We start from the raw sequence: 23,254 nt of genomic DNA, 5'->3' as shown, positions 1-23,254 counted from the left end.
TTAAGAAATTATCCTGAACTTCTCCTCAGTTGCGTCAGCAAATGGCAGTGACCATACACTCCCACAAACCATGAGGCTGTTCTTTTGTATCCCAACTCTACTTCTGCCATTTTTCTGCTACAAGGTTGTGATTACATGGTCCCAATAATCATATTAAGAGCTGGTGGTTTGTAGATTTATCTTGATTAAACTTGAATCTAGTGTTCTTGTGTGTTACCACTGGTTTGTTTCATAGAAAAACTGATCATTTGAGACGTCACATTAACTTATGTAAAAACTATTAATACACTGCAGTTCTGCAGTGTCATTTTTGCATAATTGTAAAAAAAAAATAAAAACAACCGATGGGTGATTCTCATAAAATCTTTAATGGAGGTGATATGCAAATAAAAAAATGAAAAAACAAAGAAATGTGAAATAGTCCTTTAAGAAAGAGGCTTTTCAATTTAACAGAAATGCACCCGCTAAACACCATCACACCTAGTCAGTTACTCAGCAACATGATGACATGAGATTAAATGTGTAGATGCTCACACTAGATTTACAGTGACAAGACACCACCGGCAGATGTTCATGAGTTTGTTACTGAGGTGCAACAACAGCCGAAAAAACGTCTACATCCAAAATGTGAGAAAGCTACCGTTTAAGATTATTCTTTGAGATATTTTTTCTAAAATACAGTGAGCAGAAACAAAATGAATAAACAAGCAATTCAGACAAGCACCATTTGAAAATACTGATGCAACAATACGACTGCTCCCATTCAAATAATTTAATTTGTGAAATATTTAGGATCTTCTTGAGACCCTCTTAAAAAAAGTTTATATTTGTAAACAAAACTAATCTGTTAAAATGTTTAGTTTTGTTTATAAGAAAGCAACATTAGTAGGTTGGTGTGACGTTGGCCTCTTTAAATGTTTCTGTTGGGGTACACATACAGTTGCCCGGACAAATAAAGCAAAAATCAGATGGAGAAAATAAGAAATACTGTGAGAAAGTGGACATAATCCTCATCAGGCACACAGATACATTAACAATTATCTCATTCTTTAATAAGACTTTACATTTTGTGCTTTTTTTTTTTTGTTTGTTTGTTTTACCAAGTCAAACAAGGTGATCCTCAGTCAACCCGATTTGTAACATAAAGAAAATAAAAACTAAAAAAATAAGCGTATGCACCTCATGTTTAAAAAAGAAAAAGAAAAAAAAATCTCCTACTGTGAACATGGATGAAAACAATGTTAAGGCAAGATGCTGAACGGTGAAATCCAACATGATCTGGGATGATCTTTGTTCAGCTCTGGTGTTGGTTGGCATTTACCAGTTCCATCAGTAATCATCAAGAAGACTAGTGTTTTTATCCCCCTCTATAGTTGGCTCTCTGTCTCAGACATCCACTGCTTTAGGTCAAAGATTCCACAAATTTATCTCTGCACCTCCCTGAGTCTGCTGGGAGTCGCCATCTCCATCTGTCTGCTGTTACGCTGGCAGGCTCAGCTTCTTGCCTTTCAACACTGCAGGATCAGATGTTAGACAGTCATCACTGAGAAACCATCACTTGGCTTAACAAGTAATAAGCAAAACAACAGAATACAAATTACTGTACAGAAGTAGCCAACTATAAACAAACAGGACATTGGTGGATGAGCCTAAATCTAATGTTTTTTTTCATCTTTAGAAACCTACAGGTGGCTTCAGATTATGTATTTCTCGTTTCTTACAGCACACTATGAATAATTGCAGCTTTTCTGTGGTGGTCAAGTGGTGTGATTAAGCAGCATGGCATCAGTTAGTGACAGGTCTTAAACTATCCCCAGGCAACTTTGAGAATTATGAAGTAACACTTAAAATTGAAAGGTTTTTAGCACAATATTTCCTTTATATCTTCCAGGGATTGCAAATCCACCAAGTTATTGTGGAGGGAATGCAGCATAGGGAAGAAAATTAGTCTTAAAGACTGTAACTTTGGAAAATAGCTAGTTCATTCAGGAAATTTAGATTGCTGAGACCACTGATCATCCAAGGGTGAACTTTACAGTGTGGTTTTCCAGGGAACTAAGACATTTGAGTACACATCTCCTCCAACAATGCTACTCTAGTCAGAGATGGTTTGAGGGCCTGCATGGACTGAACGAAAGATTATATCAAAGAATGACGTGGTAGGCTTTAAAGTTCAGTTTACAGGCATGTGAATGTTGCATGAACGGATACTAAAAACAAAGAAAAAACTCAATATAAGCTTCTACCCAAGCATTAATAAAAGCGTAACAAATGGACATTTAAGATTGAAGTTTATATGAGTATCAGGTCTCCTAGCTTATTTCACGTTTGTATTACTAACAATAATACATAGATATTTGTGTTCTTGTGGTTATTTATCTGATTTGGTAGATATTTACATCATCATTAGATAATGATTAAATGCCAGAGAGGACAGCATCAGTAGAAAACCCACCTTTGGTGACATAAAGGTAGAAGAAGTCACAGTAGAGGACAGTCTGGACCACACCGGCCACAATGGCGATCAGGTCAAAAAAGCCCTCAAAGTAGTAACGCCAGATCCAGTTGAAGAGATAGAGGGCCCGATACAGGCCCAGGGAGAACAGATAGTGGGTGGTGATTGTCTCTGCCTCGCCGGTCTTGCTGATCATAAAGAGCTGTGGCAGGATTGCCACTGACTCCAAGTAGATGGAGAATGTCCACAGGATCTAAAGACAAAGGTTTCCTTTAGGCGTGCAGGAGCCAAAATATTCTTATAGTGAAGTGTTAATTATCAGTTAAATCATACACGCTTTACCCACAGCACAGGAAGCTGAACTCACCTCTAGGATGGAGAAGTCGTGATTGATGAGAACAGCAAGGCCGCCAACAGGAACAACCAGGAACTCCACTCTGAAGCTATCGTGGTTGCCATCATAGGTGGCTCTAAACTTCGAGTAGATCAGGTAGACTGTTGCATACGCACAGCCGATGTAGATCATCTGGGTAAAAAAAAAAAAAAAACACCAGCGGCTCATCAGTGATGCTACAAAATGAAACTTGAGAAACACATAAAGGGTTATTGGCTAGGACTGGTGTCTTACCTTCATGCATGTGTTATACAGCGAGATGAAGGAGGTGAGCAGATCCAGGTAGCGTGTGGTGAACACAATAGCAAACAGAATTTGGCTCTTTCCAGAGATACCTTTAACAAAAATATCAGCAGAGTCACAGTTTAGACTGAAGTGTGCCAACACCATCAGTAACTTCAGAGCTGAACAATCCATGGGAAGAATTTCCTAATAGAACAGTGACATCTACTGGACAAGGCATAAACATATCTGGAAATCAGCAATCAGAGCCCAATCACAAAATATTTTCATCTTTTTAGACAAAAATGGATTTTATACTGCATTAATTATACTCATTTATACAGAAAACAAGGCAAACCAAGTAAGAGCAAGGGAATAATTTGCCTTCATGAACCTGCAACATACATGTTTATCATCAAAAAGAAGACAATGTGGACAATTTCCCTGATTTTGTTTGAATATCTGATTTAATCAAAAATTAAAGTAATTGCTTGTTCAGGCTTGTTAGTGTGCATGTTTAATAAATTAAATTCAAGGCCCTGTAATCAAGGAAAGGTACAGCAGATCTTCACTTTCCAACATGCGGAATATGAAATTCCCACCAATATCAGAAAGATTTCCAAGGAGAGAACTTGCTGCATTTTGGTTCCCACTAGGAACAAAGTATTTGGGTTTTAAACAGCCATTTTTTGGTCAAGTGTAGCCATGATGGTGGAAAAAGAGTAAAAGGTTCCTTAACACCCCTATACCTCTGAGTTTAGGTTTCCCAAGTAAAAGCGACCAAAGACCGAATGCTCACATGTACAACTGTGAACACATGTATGTGTTATTATAGATAGTGGCGCCTTAATGTTGTCTGTTACAGAATTATTACTACACAGATCCTTCAAGAGTCCCACTAACTCCCACAGTATTATAACACCGGCATAAATTAGAGCTATTTTGTGAGGTCATATCATTCCTAACAACAGTAAGTACTACTTAAAAGGGTACTCAATTAATGATATTATCCTTGTTTTATTTTTCCTTTATAATGCTTCTTTTGCACCTTGCTCTAATGATGTTAATGTTTTATATAAAGCACATTGAGTTGTCCTGTACATGGACAAAAAAGTCTGCTGTGCCTTTAAATTTATGCAAATTATTCAGGGTTTTTTTAAACAATCTTATAATCCAAACGTAATTCAAAACGATCATCTTGTAGAAACTCCAGGAAATATATGAGAAATTAGGACTGTCTTTTCTGGCTGCAACTAACAGTAAACACATGGAAACCTTCAGGAAGAACTTAAAAAGTCAAGCCAGATTAAATTAAAGTAACTTTTAGCGGGTTAGCTACTTCCGTAGCTTCTTCTAGAACGCCACGTCAGAAGCCAGACCAAAAATATCGAGCCCCACACCTGGAGTTAACGGAGTAGGATGCATCGATGTGATGTGTCGGCAGCAAAAGCACCCGGTGAAACTGTGGTCAGTGATGGGAAAATATTAGCTACGTTTATAGTTTGATCATTAGTCTACCAAGAAGCTGCTGACTGCATCATCTAGTCCACAATTTGCAGTTCGTTAACACAGGCTTGCAACCTCCACACAGAAAGCCAGTCATGTTCTTTGTTTGGACATGTTTAACATCAATATCTTACGTTTGATTTCCATTAAACACGGAAGTAGTTGGAACTGTGGACAACAATAAGTAATTGCTACTGGCAGTTAGCTATGTGACTATTAGCCATTAGCCATAGTCTCAAATGAATGAGTAGATATCATTAGCATTTAAAGCTAGCCACCATAGAGATTGCTTTAAAAGAAGAGGCAAAGTTATAACAAAAAAATATGAGCAACTAAGGAAAGGAAGAGTATTGTGTGTGACATTAGCAAAACATCTGTTTAGCATAACTGATAAAACTGAAGCTAGGGCTTACCTGCACACGACCTGCTTTTCCATATTTTGAGAAGCAGGATGATGATAGCAGCTAGATGGGAAAGGTCTCCTGTAAGTCTGAAGATATTCATTGCAGCAGATGAATAAGCAAACAAAGCTAGAAAAAGATTACACCGACGTCAATTTTAAATCTGAAACAAACAGTGTAAACTTTCTGTAGTCTCGCGAAGCTTTTCTTGGAAACTTTAGGGTACACAGTCCTGCAGGGCTGAAAATATGGCGAGGATGCGGGTCGACGTGGAAGGGGGCGTGAGAAAGCACAAAGTTGAATGTTGATTGGCCTAAAATGTGATTGACAGCACCAAAGGGCCCGCCTATAAACTGGTCTATGGAGGGAAAGCGTGAGACCCATAGAAATAGTGCATTTTTTATTTTCACAAAATGAAAGATAAAGGACATATAGAATAAAAAAAAAACTACCTATTTATTTTTTTTGTACTTTACTTAAAATGGCTTGTACTTTGGTAACATTTCATTATATTTTGATGCATATAGGTGATTAAGCTTATTTTTATGGCTGTTAAAATGCTCAGCTTAAAGCAAAAATGAAAGCGTTTGATAAGTTTGTATAACTAGGAAAGCATATCTAAAGTACTAAAAATAAAAAAAAGTCGCTGCTGAAACATGTCTGGAGTGTTTCTATTACTGCTGTACTGTATACTATTGTACATTTGTTCAGCAGATTTGAAGTGGAAATAGTCATTAGACCAACAATCTATAGACAAATAAGGTTTCAAACAGCATATTTAGTTTATGGAGGACATCACACAAGAACTGTTCCCATACCATCATGTGTGAGAAGATAAACTGTCTTTGACCTTGCAAGACCTCGCTCTGTTTGACAGATTTTTCATCTCAGAGTGTGATGACATGCTCCCTCATCCATCAGTTTAGTGTTTCTGAGGTCAGCTCACCCAATACATAAACCGTCTGTCTTCCTTAAATATTACAATTCCTAAACAGCCTGTAGTATTAAAATGATGCACTTTGAAACAAATGTACTTCCTCTTTACAGGCAACAGCCTAAACTTATAATTTATTCAAATAACTCAACATTAGCTAAAATGCACAATTAAAAAGGTGGAACAGCTGAAACACCAGTTATGGGACAAACCTACCTAAACACATCTCAGTCCACAGAGCTGTTTGTATGAGTGATTTCTTTATATATTTTCTAAACTTAAACTACTCGCCTCATCAGTAGATTTGAAGAGTTGCACTTTTTCTCATATTTTCTATTTACCAGAGTAGACAATTATTTTATCATGTGGCAGTGTCACAGTATTTCTACATGTTTTGTGTTTGTTGCACATTTCTAACCACATTTCTGTCTTTCTTAGATTGCACCATGACCAGTGTGCAGAGCAGACTTTTTGTTTGTTCTTGCATTGTCGGAGATGTTTTGAACAGTATGTAATTGGCTGATGTGGCATCTCATGTTTTTTTTTTGTTTGTTTGTTTGTTTTTTTGTTTGTTTTTTAACAATGACAAACGTTAGGCTCTTCCCCATTAAAAGTATAAAAGTAATATATGTGTTCACTATTGAGATGATTTATGTCAGAACTCAAAATACAACCAATCCCGTTATGTTTAAGCACAATCAAATTAAGATGTAAAAGCAATCTCATGTTGTTACCGTTAAGCTAAAAAAAGGGGTGAAAAAGAAGAAAAAAGAAAGAATGTAATAGGAAGTATAAATGGAGGAAGTTTTGTGTATTCACTTCCCATGTTGTCAGAGCTCTCTTCTTCCAGGGAATCACGAGCTCTCTCACAAGCTGTCAAACTACCAACATGAAGCAGCTGTTTTGGATTTCTCTTCTACTCACCCACCTAGCTGGGACAGGTAAGATGTCTCTATTTATTATTTGATTTTTCCAATAGGAAATATTTTCTCAGGCATTCATTGCTCCACATCTATAAGTATAAATACACCAGCAATGACTGACAGCAGTTCTGTGGTTGGTCTAAAAGACTTTAGATAATAAATATTGTACCTATTACATGTATATTTTTTTCATGTTATCCAGAGAGCAAAGACATAGAAGATAACTGCTTATCCGAGCCAAACCAGGTGATCGAGCACGAAATAGGAGAAAATGCTGTTCTCCCTTGTTCCGTCACTTCACATTGTTCAGGTCAAGAGCTGGAGTTTGCGTGGTTTGTTTTCAAACACGACAGCCATCATCGTCTCAGCGTGATTGGCAGCTACAGTATGCATGCAGGATCTTTACACATCCGTTCAGTTAATATCAATGACAGCGGGATCTACCACTGTGCAGTAGAATCACAAAGTTCAACATCATGCTGCCAGCAGTATGTTGGAAAAGGCACGACTCTGGTGGTGAAAAGTAAGGAGCAGGGAAAGTTGGTATGGGAGAAACAAACATTTTGTATATAACAAGTATTTGGATGGCTTCATTAGATGAACAGTTTTTCCTCTCATGGTGTAGAACAAATGAAGGTGAGAAACATTCTTCTGTGGGCATCATTTTCCCTCTTGCTCACTTATAGCCTGGCAGTTGTGGCACTTATCATCCTGAAGAAGGTGAATCCCATTATATTTGTTATTTATGTTTATCTACCAAAAGCTCATACAAACAAGACTAACTTAGTTCTCTCTGTCCTAGTCTGGAAATAACAAGAAATTCAGCACAAAAATGTCCAAATTGGGCAATGTAAGTGAAGTTTTTTATTTATTTTATTAATTGTAATTTGTGTTTGATATGTTTAGAGTTTTCTCAAAAGAGGAAAGCACAGAAGAAAAAGAGGAACAGGAACAATGCCCTTTGTAAATTTTTGGCTGAAAAAAAAAACATTCTTGAATGAATACTTAAAATAAAACACTTGTTATGCTGTGGAAATATACAAAAAGAAATCTCTATTTTAAAGTCTTACTTTTGTTTTTTTTTTAAACAGAATAACTCAAGAAAACAGCTGCAGTTTCGTGATGTTCTGCAAGAGCTGCACAGCCGGGAAAATTTGAAGAGAAGCAAAGAAACAAGAGGAAATCGTTCTCAAGTTGAGGTAAATCCTGTTGCAGCATGCTATGGTCAGATTTACTCAACAAAGATTGCATCAACTGCAACTGCACGTATGCAGTTACACGTAGTCTCTTACCATTGGCTTGCAAATGCGAGAACACATTACACCAGTTTTAAAATCACTGCATTGTCTCCCTGTATGTTTTGGGATTGATTTTAAAGTTATTTTAGTCTTTTCTATTTGTCTTCATCTTCTTGTGTCTTCTTGTTTAACTGCTTTTAAAGTCTGAGTCCTCGTGGACCCAGAGGTTCTCTGTTATTGACCTTTTGGTTGTCATCAAAGTTCGAACCAAAACCTACAGCAGGACCTCGTTCCATCATTTATTTCTCATCCCCTGTAAAACAGCCTGCCAGAGGGCCTCAGGGCTGAGCAGACTGTTCAGGTTTTTAAAAAATAGGCTCAAGACCTACCTACAATTTTAGCTCAGCTTTTAACTAATTCTTATTTTTCATTTCTTTACTTTTTATCTTTATCTTATATTTATATTTGGTTATTAATTTATTTATTTCCTTAATTATTAATTTATTTCCAAACTGCTATGTGTTTATGTAGCTTTTTTTATTCTGCTTTAATTAATAATCTATTTTAATCTATTTTGCAAAATTTAAATGAATAAATTTTATGTATATTTTTTTTTATCTATGTTGGTTTATTTTTTGCCAATGTGTTTAGATAGATTTGTTTTCATTTATATTTTTTTCCACTCCGGTGCTTTTCTCATGGGTCCTCCACATTGGGAGCTCTACATTCTCTGACTGCGTGGTCGTTGCCATGGTATTTGCCCTTGTGAGGGTAGTTGGGGTCCTTCACTGCAGCTCTATGGTAGTTGTGTGGACCCGGTCTGCCCTGATCTGGGTGGTTCCCATGGTGACGACCTCTTTGGTCATGGGTGGGGTGGCTCTTGATGTCAATGGACCTCTGGGTTGTTGTTTCTTCACCTGGTTCACTGGTGCCGTTTATACTGTTATTTTTCTTAGAGACAGTTTGTCTTAGAGTGAGGTCGAGGAGTGGGGCTCTATGTCTGTTTAGTTTGTGTGTGTAACAGACTATCATTAGGTGTGTGTGTGTGCTTTGATTTGTTTTGTGATGAACTTGGGTGTGATTACTTGTGTTTTTAAGATACAAAAACTTGTTTTTATCATGCATAGCACTCTGTTTTTGTTATGCATGGAATGTACTTTTTAAATAGATTAATCATTTAAAAAATAAACGCTGATATCATGACAGGCAGCAAGTGACAAGTGCAACATCTCCGAAGACATCTACCAAAATGTCTAAAAGTTCTACATGAATGTTGAAGAGCGGATTTTCCTTATCCTGGCGGACGTGAAACACCAGAGTGAGGAGGCTGTTCTGCAACAGAAGATAGGAGTATATTTCCCCAGGATGGACAGAAGTTGCATGTTTTGCTAAACTTTTCGCACAAAAATGAGACACAACCACAGCACTGGTGCAGTTAGCGTACCTTTCCCCTCCAAACCTTCAGTCTGACCAGTATTACAGATAACCTGTGTCTGCTGTCTTAATCACACCTTACGTTCTTTTCAACTTTTTCTCCTACTTTTATTCCTAAGATGATCATTTCAGGAATTTCTGCAATACAACATGTGGGATATATTTCTGTTGGACATAAGTTGAGTAGCTTTATGACTAAATAAAAAGTGTTCTGAAACGTGACAACGCACTGAGAGGAACTGATGATGCCAGCTGGCTTTATTGCAGCTCCGGTCAAATGTGTGGACACACTTGCACATGAACTCTGAGAGGCAAGTGTGTCCACACATTGGACTTTACAACTCTGTAACACCCAATAAAATGAATGAAACAAATGACAGGATATTTGGAAATATATTTTAATCAAAAAACATACTAAAGAATTCACATTTAGACCACAGCAAGCTGATCATTTTTAAGAGCTATAAATACAAATTAGGCACATCACACAAGGCAGTTTATCTTCACAGCTTATATGAAATCAGAAAAGATTTATTTTTTTTTGCTGAGACTGGCTGTTTTTTTTAAAGAAATAACTGTCAGCAAAAAGAAAAACTTTAAGGCAACAAAACATTGAGATCTAAGTGAGAGACGTCCTGCATTTGCTCCATTTCAATTGAGTGCAAGTGGCAATATTACACATGTAGACTCATATATTACAATCTGCAAAGGGTAGTAGTGGATGCATATAAAATAAATTATTTATTTTTCTTCACTAATAAATTGTGTTTAGTCCTAATTCAAAGACTGTGGATTTAATCCCTTTAGTGCCTTTTCTTCTTTTTCCACTCTATACAGTAAACCATGAAATAACAATGTTGGTTTCAAGTTTAGTCTCAGAATACTTTGTGCTCTAATTTCACTCAAGTATTGAGCAATTCCAGATAAATTAAATAACTCAAGAGCCTCAAGTTATTTCTACAATCTTTAATTTTACACATATATGCAGTAAACTGACAGTATTAAGTGTCACAGTTTTGACATTTTGCTTTTTTTTTTACTTCCAACTTAAAACTGTGCCGTCATTAATAAGTAAATCTCAGTCAAACTACGTGCCAACTATGTCATTAAACCACCTCTTCTTTTTGGTTTGAATACGTTTCATCTAATAAGTTAAGTCCAGTGTCAGAGCTTATGTGTAATTCCTGACTTTAGTCTAGAGCAGGGCTACTTAATTCGGTCATACGAGGGCCACAGTCCTGAAGGTTTTTAATGTATCTCTGCTCTAACACACCTGACTAAAAACACAAAGCCTTAAGCAAATAACATTTGACCAACTCTGGTTTAAAGGAGTGTAAAGCTGTAAGCATCTATTTAAATGCTCCATGATATCTGAAGCAGCTAATTTAATTCAATTTAGCTCCAGTGTTTATTTAAGTACTGCTACTTTTTTTGGTGCAAGTGTTAAAAAAAAAGACAAGCTGATGATTGCAAAAAAAAAAAAAAATACCAGTTACAGGACCATCAATGAACTTTCTCAGGTCCAGTACTTTAAAAAGTTTCAAGTCACTGTTACTGTGAAAAATAACCCTGATCTCATTTCAATCTGAAGGAGAGCTACACTTGATATAAGTCACTAAAGCAGCAGACAATTACTCTCTCCAGGTTGAACATGTACAGTCTGTCATATCATACTGTGCAAAAATATCAAGAGATGCACAATTTCTCTAAAATTTGCTACCAAATGTCAGATGTTGGTATAATCTAACTGTTCTTAAGGGGTTGCACTACAGGCTGACAGGTCTTTAAAACTGTTCTTCAAACACTGTTTGCTTTTTCCACTCCTTTTCCATTCAGTCCTTATAACCGCTGTCAGAGGAATGTGTGTGTGACTATTTGTGTGGGTTAAGTCATGTAAGACTGACTTATGAATCATTTGAGAATAAAAAAATGCATCTAACTTGAGGAATGAACTTGTGTCGTGTCCATTTATAACAGACAATTTAGAAAACTTAGGCACTTTATTGCTAACAGGATGTTATAATGGCACATGAATTGTTCTTATTTCTTTAGTTGCATCTACAAAAATTGCCAACGCTAACACTGTCTGACAGGCATGAAATAGTTTTTTTTTGGCAACTACAAGATTATTCATAATAAGCCATTGGCAAAAAATTTGGCATGTCTCAACACAGTGTGCAGTGTGTTCTCCAACATCATCTGAGGAAACTAACAAACGGAGCACAAAAGAGGAAATTACAGGCCTAGAAACAAACTTTACTGGCAAGATATAAAGAAATGAGGCGTTTCAATACATGTGCACAGTATTGTACATCCCTGATTTTATTTCTTTGATGTCACCAATCAGCTAACATACCAAAATGATTTAAAGTAGTTGTTCATCACACATTTTCAGTATATATTCATAGACTGCTACAAACAGTCAATTTAAAAATATGTTCATGTGATTGCTATAGAAACTTCCCCAAATCACAAATTAAAAAATAAACAAAACATAGAATCACCTTGTTTTGAGAAAATACCGAAATTAGGCATCGATGTACTTTGTATCAACTGTGTGACTGTTGCGGATGGAAAACGGCCTCCAAGCCAGGATCTGCAGCGCAGCAACACACACTGGCACCAGACACACCAAGTAGAACATGACGCTGTGGAGGCTTTCTAAAGCGCTAAAAACAGAGACACAGAGCAACTGTATTTACTGTCTTTTACAACTGCGCCACTCTTTGCCTCCAAAGTGTAAATAATAAAATCCTGCATTTTTTGTGTCTGTGTATTCCTTAAGGTCACTCCAATGTGTGTATTACCACACACAAGATGGTTAAATACCCAACTCCAAAGTAACCATTACCAAAGTTCTGAATTATCATATCAAAAATGACCTTTAAAATAAATTGTAATGGCAGATTATCTTTTCATCATTATTTAGTTGAAAATAAACTAGGTTGTAGGAAAAATGTAGAAATCTCCCTGTTTAAATGTATGCTGTTCCAGCTGCTGCAGAAGAAGCTGAGATCCAACATTTTACCCCATCGTATGCAAGTCACTACAGCAAGTTTTCCAAAATCCAATCTGTTTTTTTTTTTATTTTCTTATTATCTTCCAATGAGGAACTGGTTTCCATTGCTATAAAACTTGTCATTTGCTTTTAATCTATTATAATATACAAAGAATTTACATAATCCATTCAAGATAATGTAGTTGTTTATGCTATCTGAACAGACAGAAATAAATTTGGAGTATTGTGGTAAAATTTGCAACAATAAATATGTCTTTAAGTATTAACAATAACAAACAATGGCAGAAAATGTGTCTTCAGCAGGGGTTTAAATCAAAAGCAGCCACTGCATTCAGCTGACTGGTGCAATCTCAACCTTTAAATCAGTAAGTTATAAGAAGCTATCTGTACCTTGGATTTGAATCCTGTCCTGCATCCTTCAGCTGCTCATATCCAAACTGGTTCAGGATATTAAGCACTATCATCGGTGCCAGAGACTGAGCTGGCTTAGTGAACAGAGCATTTGTTCCAAACACCATGGAGGAAAGAGGGGAACTAAGGAGCAAATCACATTACCAATCAAATAACATTAATCTGCTCAATTATAAATGTAAAACCAACAAACTCTGCACTGATAGTAAAAATGCAGCAGCACATATTTACCCATTTAAAATGGTAAAAGCACAAATTAGATAGTAAAAGCAAAAAAGGTATAAACATAAAACTACACCAAATTAAGTTTATTAAGTGGTGTATATTTATAACTGAAGAATGACTAAAATATTATAAGTCACCTCCTCACAATTACAGAATGCCGTATCATGATATCTACTGTCAACATCTGTTGCCATTAGTGGAATTTTCAAAGAGGACTTAGATGGATTTCCATGAAATATAAAAACTACTCTTTAGTGTAGAGCCCCGTTTCTTCATCTCATTCATTAATGTTTTTCTTTCATGCAATCCTTCTCTGGTTTTGTTTACCTGCGCTTGTGTTTCTGCAGATCTGTGTCAATTATATCAGCCAGAGGTAAGCCAAAAAGACTGAAAGCTGCTTGTATTATAATCCTGAATAAGAGACAGAGGACAGAAATTAGGTGCAACGCTTTATAATGAAAACAATCAACAACCTCAACCTAAACCTCTTACATGTTAATAGTGAGGAAAAATGCCAGGATATAGTAGTGCTGAGGACCAAGTGTTAGCATGACCACTGCCATTCCTGCCTCAAGGTAGAAGGTGTAGAGGATTATCTTATAATAGCCAAGACCATGCAGCAGACTTTGACTGCTCAATACTAACAGCTGGGATGGAGACAAAGAATTGATTGATTAGTACATGGCAGTATGATCCAGTTGTTTTGAAATACTTTGCTTACTGGTGCTGGTAAAAAAAGAAAAAAAATGGCGCTACAAACATGAAAATAAATTGAAACTACAGCTAGTGTTCATTCTACAGACAAATATAACTTCCTTTTTCTAAACCAGTATTAATGCAAATGTATAAGTTGGAATGACCAAACTATGTTACCAGAATTGCATCTTCATTTTATAATGTTTATGAATAAAATCTAAGCAACCATAGCAACCTAGCAACCTACCTGTGGACAGATGAATCCTGCTCCATACATGATGCTCTTGGCCAGTGATGGAAGTACGTCAGCAGGAATCAGGTGCTCAGTGAATATCATGGTAAAATTATTAAAGAAAGCCAACATGAATACCTGGAAGAAGTTCATGAGCACAAACAGCTGAAAGTCCCTATTGGTCAGGATCTGCCATGTCAGCGACTTCAACATGGCGAAGGAACATGCTGTTTGATGGGGAGCCTGGGTAACAGACCCCAGAATATCTGATTTATCTGACTCAGATACTTTATTATCAAAGCGGCTCTCACTGTGGAAGCCTGTATACATCATGCAGCCACAGCTCAGAAAAGCAATCAGCACTGCGAATGCCTGGAAAGCTGTAAAGTCTTCCATGTTCTTGGACAGCACTCCACAGAAGAGGACACTGGAGGAGCCAATAAGAGAAGCCACCTGAGAATTTGAGGGAAGGGGATATGAGAAGGACAGACTAAGTTGACTTAAGTGTACATAGAAAAAATGCTGGCCTTACCTGGTTGTACTTTATAAGTCTTAATCGGCTCTGGTGTTGGCTCGAAATCTCTGCAAACAAGGCACATTGTGCCAGTAGCACAAAAGTCAGCATGCCATCAAAAGCACACAGCGCCACTGTCAAGTGTAAGCCACTCAACCAGTCGCCAGGAGCGTAAGACCGCCATGGGAACCAGGCTAGAAGAAAAGCCAGCGAGTAGAGGGGAGCACCATAAAGGATGGAGAGACGTCGCTGAGAGCAGCAGGGCACCCTGGAGTTATCTTGCAGGTAACCGAAGAGAGGGTCATTGACTGCATTCCACACCATATACACCACCTATGAGAGACATTTCTTTACAACAAATTGCAAGTACTGCTGAAATAATAAATTAGTAATAAACTGAAAGTTAAATTACATAACATGTAGCCCACCTTCAGAAGAACCAGACAGATTTTCAAGACCTCTATTTCTTTTTTTTTTTTCTATATATACACCACAAATGCAACTTTTTATGTACAAATGTGAGACATCTGGAGACAAAAATACTTACTTGTGATTGATGAAATGCTCCTTCAGATATCTTGTACTTATTCAGGAAGAGTTTGACATAATAGAAGCTGAAAATATTGTTAATCATGCCTGACCCAAGAGTAGTCATGGCAAAAGCCAGTGCTGCATGATTGACCCCAAAGTTCATCAGGTGGCGCATTATACTCATTTTTCCGGGGTGCACACTTGACACAGGTTTCTTCTTCACAACTATGGCAGCTTAAGGTTACCTGTTGGGGGAGGTGGTCCTGCTACCTGCTAAATATACTTCACGCTGTTGATTATGTTGTAGCACATATTTACTAGTTTTAGCTAAGTTAGTCAAATTAGCCGAGCTTCACTTTGTGCATTTAAATGACACGATAACATATCAAGTTCGTTTCCATTAGGCTTAATAAATTAAACTTAACTAAATGTCGCAGTAAGACAATGTATTTTTACAATGTTATGGTTAAAATCCCGTCTGACTCGATTTCTGTGCTTCTATTTCGGAGTGGAGTTTCCGTGTAATAAACAAACATTTGATTGGTTAGAGGAATTTGTTCCTCCTACTTACTGCTTTGTAATTGGTCAATATAAACGCAAATCAAAGAAAGCAGGAAGTTACGACAATTTAAACTGTTTTGAAAATATTCAACTCTTAAGTCATTATTGAAGACTTTATCGGGTCATGTACGATGTTAAAAGATAAACTAAAATATTTCATGCATGTAAAGTGTTTAAATGAAATTGCTGCTCAAAAGTAATATTCTTATATTGTCTTTCTGCCTCCTACCGGATCCCGGGGTGTATTAAGGATTTGCCACGTTGCTGTAGGCAACATTGTTAAAGCCTTTCACACACGCTTAGAGGATGTAGTCTCAGTAACCCGCGGCGGATAACGGACAACTTTAAGCTGCCATACTAAAACACGTCTGTGTGATAGACTTGTGGTCTCAAAATGTTAACTGACATAATTTTAGAGGAAGAGTTTGAGAAGAATGGAGACTCCTGGTACAACCCGCAGGATCTTGAACACGGTAAGATCCGCACAGCTGTGTGGACGCACCCTAAACTCCGTGGGCTGCGTTCACATCACCCGATGAATGACATCAGTATCACCTTTTGTTTTAAATGAAAGAAAGACTAAATAGTTTATTCCCCTGGTGACATGACGAATGTCCCACCGAATAATTATACAGGTAAAATGAAAGAGTATCATGTCTGTTCTCGTGACATATGTGCTGTTCATAAGTCTTGTTTGTGCTGTTCAAAACCTGTAAGGAAGAGCTGGATGTATTATGGATACATTAAAGACAAGATATAGTTAAAGAAAGACACATTAATCATGAAACCAGCAAAACAAGGAAGACACCAATTAAAAAATCAGAAGTTTAATGACATAAAATTGGGGATTACAGTTTAAACTAAAACAAAACATGTTTTACACTGTATAATCTTGGTTTTCAACGCTTTTCTGTAGACTTTGCATATTTTGAATAAAAAAATGAAGATTTAGGAATTGCATCATAAGAATATGTAATAACAAAGATAGAAACGTAACTGGTAAAATGATCAAAAATAGGTATATCAGCAAATTAGATTCTCATATCTGATTGTTTGATGTATTTTTAAGTTCACAATTTAATATGAAATTGAATACATTTAATTTTTGGACTGTGAACTAAATTATAACCAATTAAGTAAATGTTGCAAATCATTGAGTAATTTTCTGTCGTTTCACAGTGGGTAGGTAACTACAAATCAGTCACAGAATAAGGCTAGTTGGAGTGTTCATCTAACTTCATCTAATAGTTGCTGTTGTAAATTGAATTGATGAAAGTACAAATACATGATAATGTTTCATTCACCATCAGAGATGACTTGATAAGTGAAGAAAACTTAAGAGGGAAGTGGATTTAGAAAGAGATGAGAAACATTCTATGTGTTAGTGATTTCTTCCTAGAAGAGCCTGAGATTATTTGTAGGTTTTGCATATTCAAGTTAGAAGTCAGCACATTTTCTGCTTAAGGTAATTTTGCATTTGCTGTATTTTATAGTCCCACATAAGACCGGCTTCTCTGAAGAGTACAGATCAACACTGTTGCTTGGATAAGACCTTAAGAGAATTTAACAGAGGAAATAGTCACAAGGCACGCCATAGATTCCTTTGTGATCCATCATTGCCAAATACTAATACTATTATACAATGAGCTGTACGTTTATGTGAGCCATACTAATGTGAACTTACTCCTGTCGGTTGCCAGTATTTGTGGCCGTCTTGTATCTTGTGTTTACACACTTTACTCTGCTTTGTATAGATCTTCATCTGGCAGCAGAGCTGGGAAAAACCCTCCTCAACCGGAACCACGACTTGGAGCAGGCCCTGCAGCAGATGTACTCCACTAACAAGGAGCAGCTGCAGGAGATCGAGGTGATAAATTTTAGGAAGGAACTGACCGCAGCTCTGAGGCTTCAGCAGCACCAAACTTATGTTTGTGTTTATGTGTCTAAACCACAGACTAAGCAGTGAACTCACGAGCCGGTCTGCCAGTGCATGTTGTTCTTGTGCTAATGTCTATAAATGAACGAATCCAAGATTAGAGACGATTCATTGAGAAAAGTCTACATCCACAAATAGCCAAAAATAGGATGGAGTAAAAGCTAATCCTGACCAGTCAGACCTAATGAGTCCCTGGCATGGAGCTTCCTCTTGGCAAAATGTCAATCTGCCTGTTTATCGGTTAACTTTGACATGACTATTTGCCTCCTCTTTGCTTGGACCACAATTCAGGATTTTAATTAAGGTGTTTGTATTTGTCATGGCGTCACTAATTAACCAGCTACAATGATAAATAATTAGTAAGCTGCCAAACACTGGCATAATAAAGCATACAGCTTATTTCTGAGGTTTTCAGATGACTCTTTTAAACATAGACAATTAGGCTTTGAATTTCACATGTGCACATATTGGCAGACACAAACTATGCTGATCAGTTTGAGCTAGAGGACACATCACTCAGTAGGTCAGCAAAGATAAGAGTCTTAATTTGTTTATAGTGATGAGAGGGCTGCGGCTTGAGGAATTATTGAGCTTGATATGGTAATCCCAATACGTCTGTGTGACCCTCATCCTAATGCTCACGTGATGAAAGGATGTGTTTCTTTTTTATTTAAAAAAAAAAAAACAAGGTGTCTGTAAGGAAAAAAATGTGTTTTACAAACTCAAATTCTTAAAAATAGATATGAGTATTATATAAATACTATTTTAAGCTCTTCTTTCTAAAAATGAGAAAAGAATTCAGCTCACTAAACGCATAGCATCGATCTAACTACTAGTTTTCTATGTCAGTTTAATCATTGGTTTAGTCTATGTTTGACCTTAAATAAATAAATAAAAAAAAACAAAAAAACTCTGCTCTCTTGTGCATTAGTACCTCACCAAGCAGGTGGACCTGCTGCGTCAGATGAACGACCAGCACGCCAAAATGTATGAGCAGCTGGACATGGCGGCCAGAGATCTGGAGCAAGGCAACCAGAGACTAGTTAAGGACAACCGCCTGGCCCAACACAAGATCCTAGGGTTAGTTGACTGTTTATCGACTTTAAGATCATGTTTTACACAATTATTCACACCGTCATTTGGTCAAAAAAAGTTAAAAGATAATCCCAAATTCAAAGTTTATGTTTTTTCTCCTCTTGCCCTTCAGCCTAACAGAGACTATCGAGGGACTTCAAACCCACATGGAGGACCTGCAGACCCAGGTGGAGGAGCTGAAGGCTGCCCAGGCCGAGCGAAACAAAAGAGAGTTGGCGGAGCACCGACGCAGCCTCGGAGCCCAGAGTGTTTCATGTCTCAAAGAGCTATACAACTTGCAGCAGGACAGGTAACACTCATGAGCCACATCCTGCTGGACAGGGCTACTAGTGGAGCTTCAGGATGTGACGCTGAAAATGTTTTCAGAGAGGAAACTGTGTGGTAGACGGTATGAAGCAGCAGAGACACAGTCTGATGTTTTCTGTATTTACTGAAATCATTCTAATAAGAGACGTAGGTGTTTGAATACCATTTAAAGAGATTTCATAAGTTGCACAAAACTCTGCAGAGGATCAGACAAGCAGTCTGTGAAAGTTAGTAGTTTATTTTTGTTCATTTATAAAACAGGAATGGAGGCATGGACAAAATTATTTAATCTGGATGTTCAACAAGCATTAACTCCTCCAACAAAAATGTCTCTTTCACTGACCAGTTTTGCTTTGCTGCCGCCATGTTTTCACCCCTCTGAAACTCAGTGCACAGACAGATTAAGTGTCTACAAAGCAGTATTTTCCTTTTGATCACATTATTAAAATGTCTCTCTTGAGCTGATTGAAGATTACTTTTTGTGAGAGATTCAGATCAGTCTCTTCTGTCTGAGTTTTTTTTTTTTTTTTACTCTGATTTAACTATTCAATTTATTTAAAAAGTAGAACATAAAGCCTAGAGAATTTAACGTTACATGTTTGCCCATCTGGGCAAAGTGCTTCCATGTTCAGCTTCTCTGACATGCAAGCGAAGCAGGTCAGGGCTCCAGCCTGTTTTCTGATCTCCACTTCATCATCATCACTCTTCTGTCTCAGCCCTTCAATGCTGAATTGACACGTCCAGGTCACCCAGAGCCACAGTAGAGCCCTTACTTTAGAAATAATCCACAGGACAAGGAAGTTAATCCTTCCCTATTGTCAGCAGTGTACTAACACACACGCACACACAACTGTCTCTCAGGCTTACAGCTTCACACCTATTTGATGTTGTCCTAAAATCTTGTGCTGGTAATCAGTATACCCTGATAATTATTTTAAACTGTCCTAACCAGGTACATCAACTTATTTTATATCTGATGATATGGTTAAACTGTTGTTTTTACCATAGTTATGTTTTAAAAACTATTAACATTATTTCTGGCTCAGGTTTTCAGCGAGCGATGGACTCTGGTCGGCTCAGAGCTTTCTCCATGACAGAGATCGACGGCAAGATCCAGAAGAAGAGAACCAAGCTCTTCAACGCTCCGTTCACACACTTCAGAGGCAGGTAGCAGCGGAGCGGAGCCGCAGGGAGGCTGCAGAGCGGGAGATTGAGTTGACATCCAGGGAGAACAGAAGTCTGGAGCAACGGTTGGCCATGTTGTCGGGCTGCCGGACCAGACAGAAGGAGCTGGAGGAGGAAGTGGAGCAGCTCCGGCTCCTGTGGCGCTCCGATTGTGCCAACAGGTTAGAGAGGATTTATGATTAGGGTGCATTCATATTGTCAAACTATTTTACCTACAAGCCATGAGTGTAATTCCTCAAAATATAAACATTTCGGTCCCTCCGTTTTCTCCAGTGTTAGAAGACCTGAGCAGCTGCTGCTGCCGGAAACCGTGTTCTTTGCCTCAGAGGAAAGGCCAAGTCCAGGACAGAGTGAGGCCGATGACATGGTGGAAAAGGTTGAGGAGCAGAGCAGGCACAGCCGACAGAGGTGTCACAGCGACAGCGTCTTAAGAGCAACAAGCGCAGATGAAATTCGCAGTGGTCACGAGCAGCTGTGTATCAGGAGGGCGGAGGCTGTGAAACAGAGGGGCATGTCTCTGCTCAATGAGGTGGATGCACAGTACAGCGCTCTGCAGGTGGTGTATTCATAGCATGTCTGGTAGAGACTTGTGAAGTTTTTTTTTTCCTAAGGATCCTGTTCTACCATATTTCCTAATATGTGTGTGTTTTCCAGGTGAAATATGATGAGCTGCTGCAGCGATGCCAGCAGGCAACGGACGGGCTCAGCCATAAAGCCGTCCAGACGGCCAGCGGTCCTTCTGTGAGCACCCGGGCACGCCGCCGCCTGTCCAGCTCAGCCACATTATCTGATCTGATGGCTTTTCTAGAGGATGGACAGCAGCCCGAGTACAAGGCTCTCTTCAAGGAGATCTTCACCTGCATCCAAAAAACAAAAGAGGACCTCAAGGACAACAGGTGTCCAGTCAGGGACACCGATTCCCAGGATTCTTCAAACTGAATGTTTTTCCCATTGTCTCATCTCTGTCTGCACTGAGGTTGCTTTGCTTTAAATCCATCCTAATGGTGCAGATGCTACATGTACATAGCATCCTAGATTGGCTGGCTAAAGTTTTGTTTGTTTTGTTTGCACTTTTCATTTTATTCCATCCTTATGAAAATTAGTCGTAAAACTTGTACGTGATAGGTGTATTATATTAAATATAATAACTCCATAAATCTGTAGAAGCTAAAGACAATGTAATTGGAGATATTTAAACAGATCTTTTGTGAATAAGTAGCACATTTAAACAAATCCTAGAGTATTATGTCCGCTCAGTGTTTTATATTTACGTATATATCCTATGACCACTTGATTGGTTGGTGATTGGAAGAGAAAGGCAGACGGAGTAACGGCACAATGAACAGAGGAAAAAGAAATGAGTTGGAATGTGATGAAATACTGTAGAATGATAAGAGTTTATGATGGTTAGCCAAGTAACTAATGTCAGTTGGTTTTTGTAAGTTACGCAGTAGATGACGGTCACTGGTATGTAGAAACGGGCTCAAACAGTTTTTTTCTGAGAAGTTCTCGCACAGCAGCAGGACACAAGAGCTCCACACTTTTTAAAATGGATCACATTTCTGTTTTATTTATTTATTACAGAAGCTAAAACATATTTATTTATTTACTTTGTTGATTTATTTTCAGAACAAATTGTAACTTGAAGTATGGCTCTTATGTGGTTGTAAATATTGTTTCACTCAGGTGATTTAATGAATTTTATCTTGTTGCTGATTGGGTTAACACACATTTGTGAACCCTTTGTGCAAACTCCATCATTTGTAGGTAAAATAGTAAAAGTTCAGGACCTCAGCTATTATTTATCTGACTTTCCATGTTAAAAAGAGATTTATTAAAGCAATATTTTACAGTTTAGAAAGGCATGGATCGGTATAATGTTGTGAATCTGTTGGATTCATTGTCATAGATGTCCTTCACAAAGACTAGCATTGTTTTTCTTTCATAATAATAGAAAACATTGATTTCTTTGTGTCAACACCAAACCTGACATCAGTGTGTGCATCTTAAATGGTGTCACTACAGAGTATGAAAGAAATCAGAACATAACGCTCAAGCACTGAGTCCTTAGACCTTCATCCAGTTTATTCCAGTCAAGCAACAATTAAAGAGCCTTTGTCTCTTTTCAGTAATAAGTTTTACATAAGTGAGATTTTCCCCACCCTCCTTTAAAGTAACTCCAAATCCGCTCAACCTCCTAACAAGGGGATTGCTTACCACGCTCACCCAGACAGGCAAGAATTGGTGAAATCTGAGCACGCACTTATAAAGCACAAATCCTACAAAAGCATCAGATATGCAGAAAACTGCTTTATTTATCAAACGTTAGATTACTGAGGATAAAGTATCACAGACAGTTTAAAGCTGAGATGGCAAAAGATATGATTTAAAACAAAGTGTCATTACTAGAAGCCACTAAAACCCAGCAGGGAAAGAATTTTCTTGATTATGTTAATATCTAACTTAAATCAGAGGATTTTCCTTTTCTACATAGTAAAGAGTTCAGTTATTACAGTGATACAAAAATGTTTGTATCATGTACACAAATAAAACCTGACAGTGCAATATTACTAATACTGAAAGATTTCTTTTTGTATCTTCAAATGATAACATCTAAATTTAACATAGAGCAGAATTGTTTCAGATATTTGCAAATAACATAGTTTGAATCTGGAACTGACAAGTCTTTTGCCTCAGAGTGGCTACTTAGTTTTAACAAACAAACCAACAACCATTGGATTTGTACTTTATACACCACAAATTCAATTTCACATGTCCACTCCAGCTCAGGGCAAATCTTCCACACATTCCTCCCTCTGACAGCTGCAGCTAGAGCTCTGCCTGTTTACCCAACATTTACTGTCTGTGCACACTTGGTCTGCACTAAAAGGACAGTGGTTTAAAGTATCCCCAGATGACTTGAAAAATAGGATATAAAATCAGAAATAAGATTAGTGCACTTTCATTTTCTAGGGTCATAAGTCAATAGGCTGTTTTGACCATACTTTTGGATACTTCACTAGAACTTGTGCACCT

General features: G+C 37.6%; 4 protein-coding genes across 6 annotated transcripts; 2 read left to right on the top strand and 2 right to left on the bottom strand.

The window, feature by feature from the left end:
* Positions 1–349: 349 nt before the first annotated feature.
* Positions 350–5,246, bottom strand: LOC121628540 (ER lumen protein-retaining receptor 2-like). The gene is made up of 5 exons (XM_041967607.1): positions 4,991–5,246; positions 3,084–3,184; positions 2,823–2,981; positions 2,456–2,708; positions 350–1,514 (listed from the first exon to the last, which is right to left on the bottom strand). Exons 1-5 carry the CDS (start codon positions 5,079–5,081, stop codon positions 1,480–1,482), a joined length of 639 nt encoding a protein of 212 aa, XP_041823541.1. The 5' UTR covers positions 5,082–5,246; the 3' UTR covers positions 350–1,479.
* On the top strand, positions 4,248–11,030 carry si:ch211-139g16.8 (immunoglobulin superfamily member 6). Of its 2 annotated transcripts, XM_041967593.1 has the most exons (7): positions 4,248–4,538; positions 6,747–6,853; positions 7,038–7,358; positions 7,461–7,555; positions 7,638–7,685; positions 7,927–8,034; positions 9,280–11,030. In XM_041967593.1, the coding sequence occupies exons 2-7, from the start codon at positions 6,802–6,804 to the stop codon at positions 9,328–9,330; spliced, it is 675 nt and encodes a 224-aa protein (XP_041823527.1). In that variant the 5' UTR covers positions 4,248–4,538; positions 6,747–6,801; the 3' UTR covers positions 9,331–11,030. The 2 variants fall into 2 exon arrangements, with proteins under 2 accessions (XP_041823527.1, XP_041823518.1); XM_041967584.1 differs by lacking the exon at positions 4,248–4,538 and having other exon boundaries at positions 6,519–6,853.
* A 591-nt stretch (positions 11,031–11,621) lies between these two features.
* Positions 11,622–15,643, bottom strand: mfsd13al (major facilitator superfamily domain containing 13a-like). The gene is made up of 7 exons (XM_041967573.1): positions 15,152–15,643; positions 14,623–14,937; positions 14,106–14,543; positions 13,655–13,809; positions 13,490–13,573; positions 12,917–13,060; positions 11,622–12,176 (listed from the first exon to the last, which is right to left on the bottom strand). Exons 1-7 carry the CDS (start codon positions 15,317–15,319, stop codon positions 12,035–12,037), a joined length of 1,446 nt encoding a protein of 481 aa, XP_041823507.1. The 5' UTR covers positions 15,320–15,643; the 3' UTR covers positions 11,622–12,034.
* Positions 15,644–15,828: 185 nt separating this feature from the next.
* Positions 15,829–22,775, top strand: cdr2a (cerebellar degeneration-related protein 2a). 2 transcript variants are annotated; one of them, XM_041996466.1, is made up of 7 exons: positions 15,829–16,169; positions 17,451–17,563; positions 18,564–18,712; positions 18,840–19,016; positions 20,131–20,379; positions 20,492–20,774; positions 20,873–22,775. In XM_041996466.1, exons 1-7 carry the CDS (start codon positions 16,091–16,093, stop codon positions 21,155–21,157), a joined length of 1,335 nt encoding a protein of 444 aa, XP_041852400.1. In that variant the 5' UTR covers positions 15,829–16,090; the 3' UTR covers positions 21,158–22,775. The 2 variants fall into 2 exon arrangements, with proteins under 2 accessions (XP_041852400.1, XP_041852390.1); XM_041996456.1 differs by having other exon boundaries at positions 20,080–20,379.
* Positions 22,776–23,254: the final 479 nt, after the last annotated feature.

Source organism: Melanotaenia boesemani, chromosome 2 (assembly GCF_017639745.1).
Source record: "Melanotaenia boesemani isolate fMelBoe1 chromosome 2, fMelBoe1.pri, whole genome shotgun sequence".
In the NCBI taxonomy this organism is placed as follows: Eukaryota; Metazoa; Chordata; class Actinopteri; order Atheriniformes; family Melanotaeniidae; genus Melanotaenia; species Melanotaenia boesemani.
Note: the sequence above shows the minus strand (reverse complement) of the source record. Positions and strands in the feature narration are given on the sequence as shown.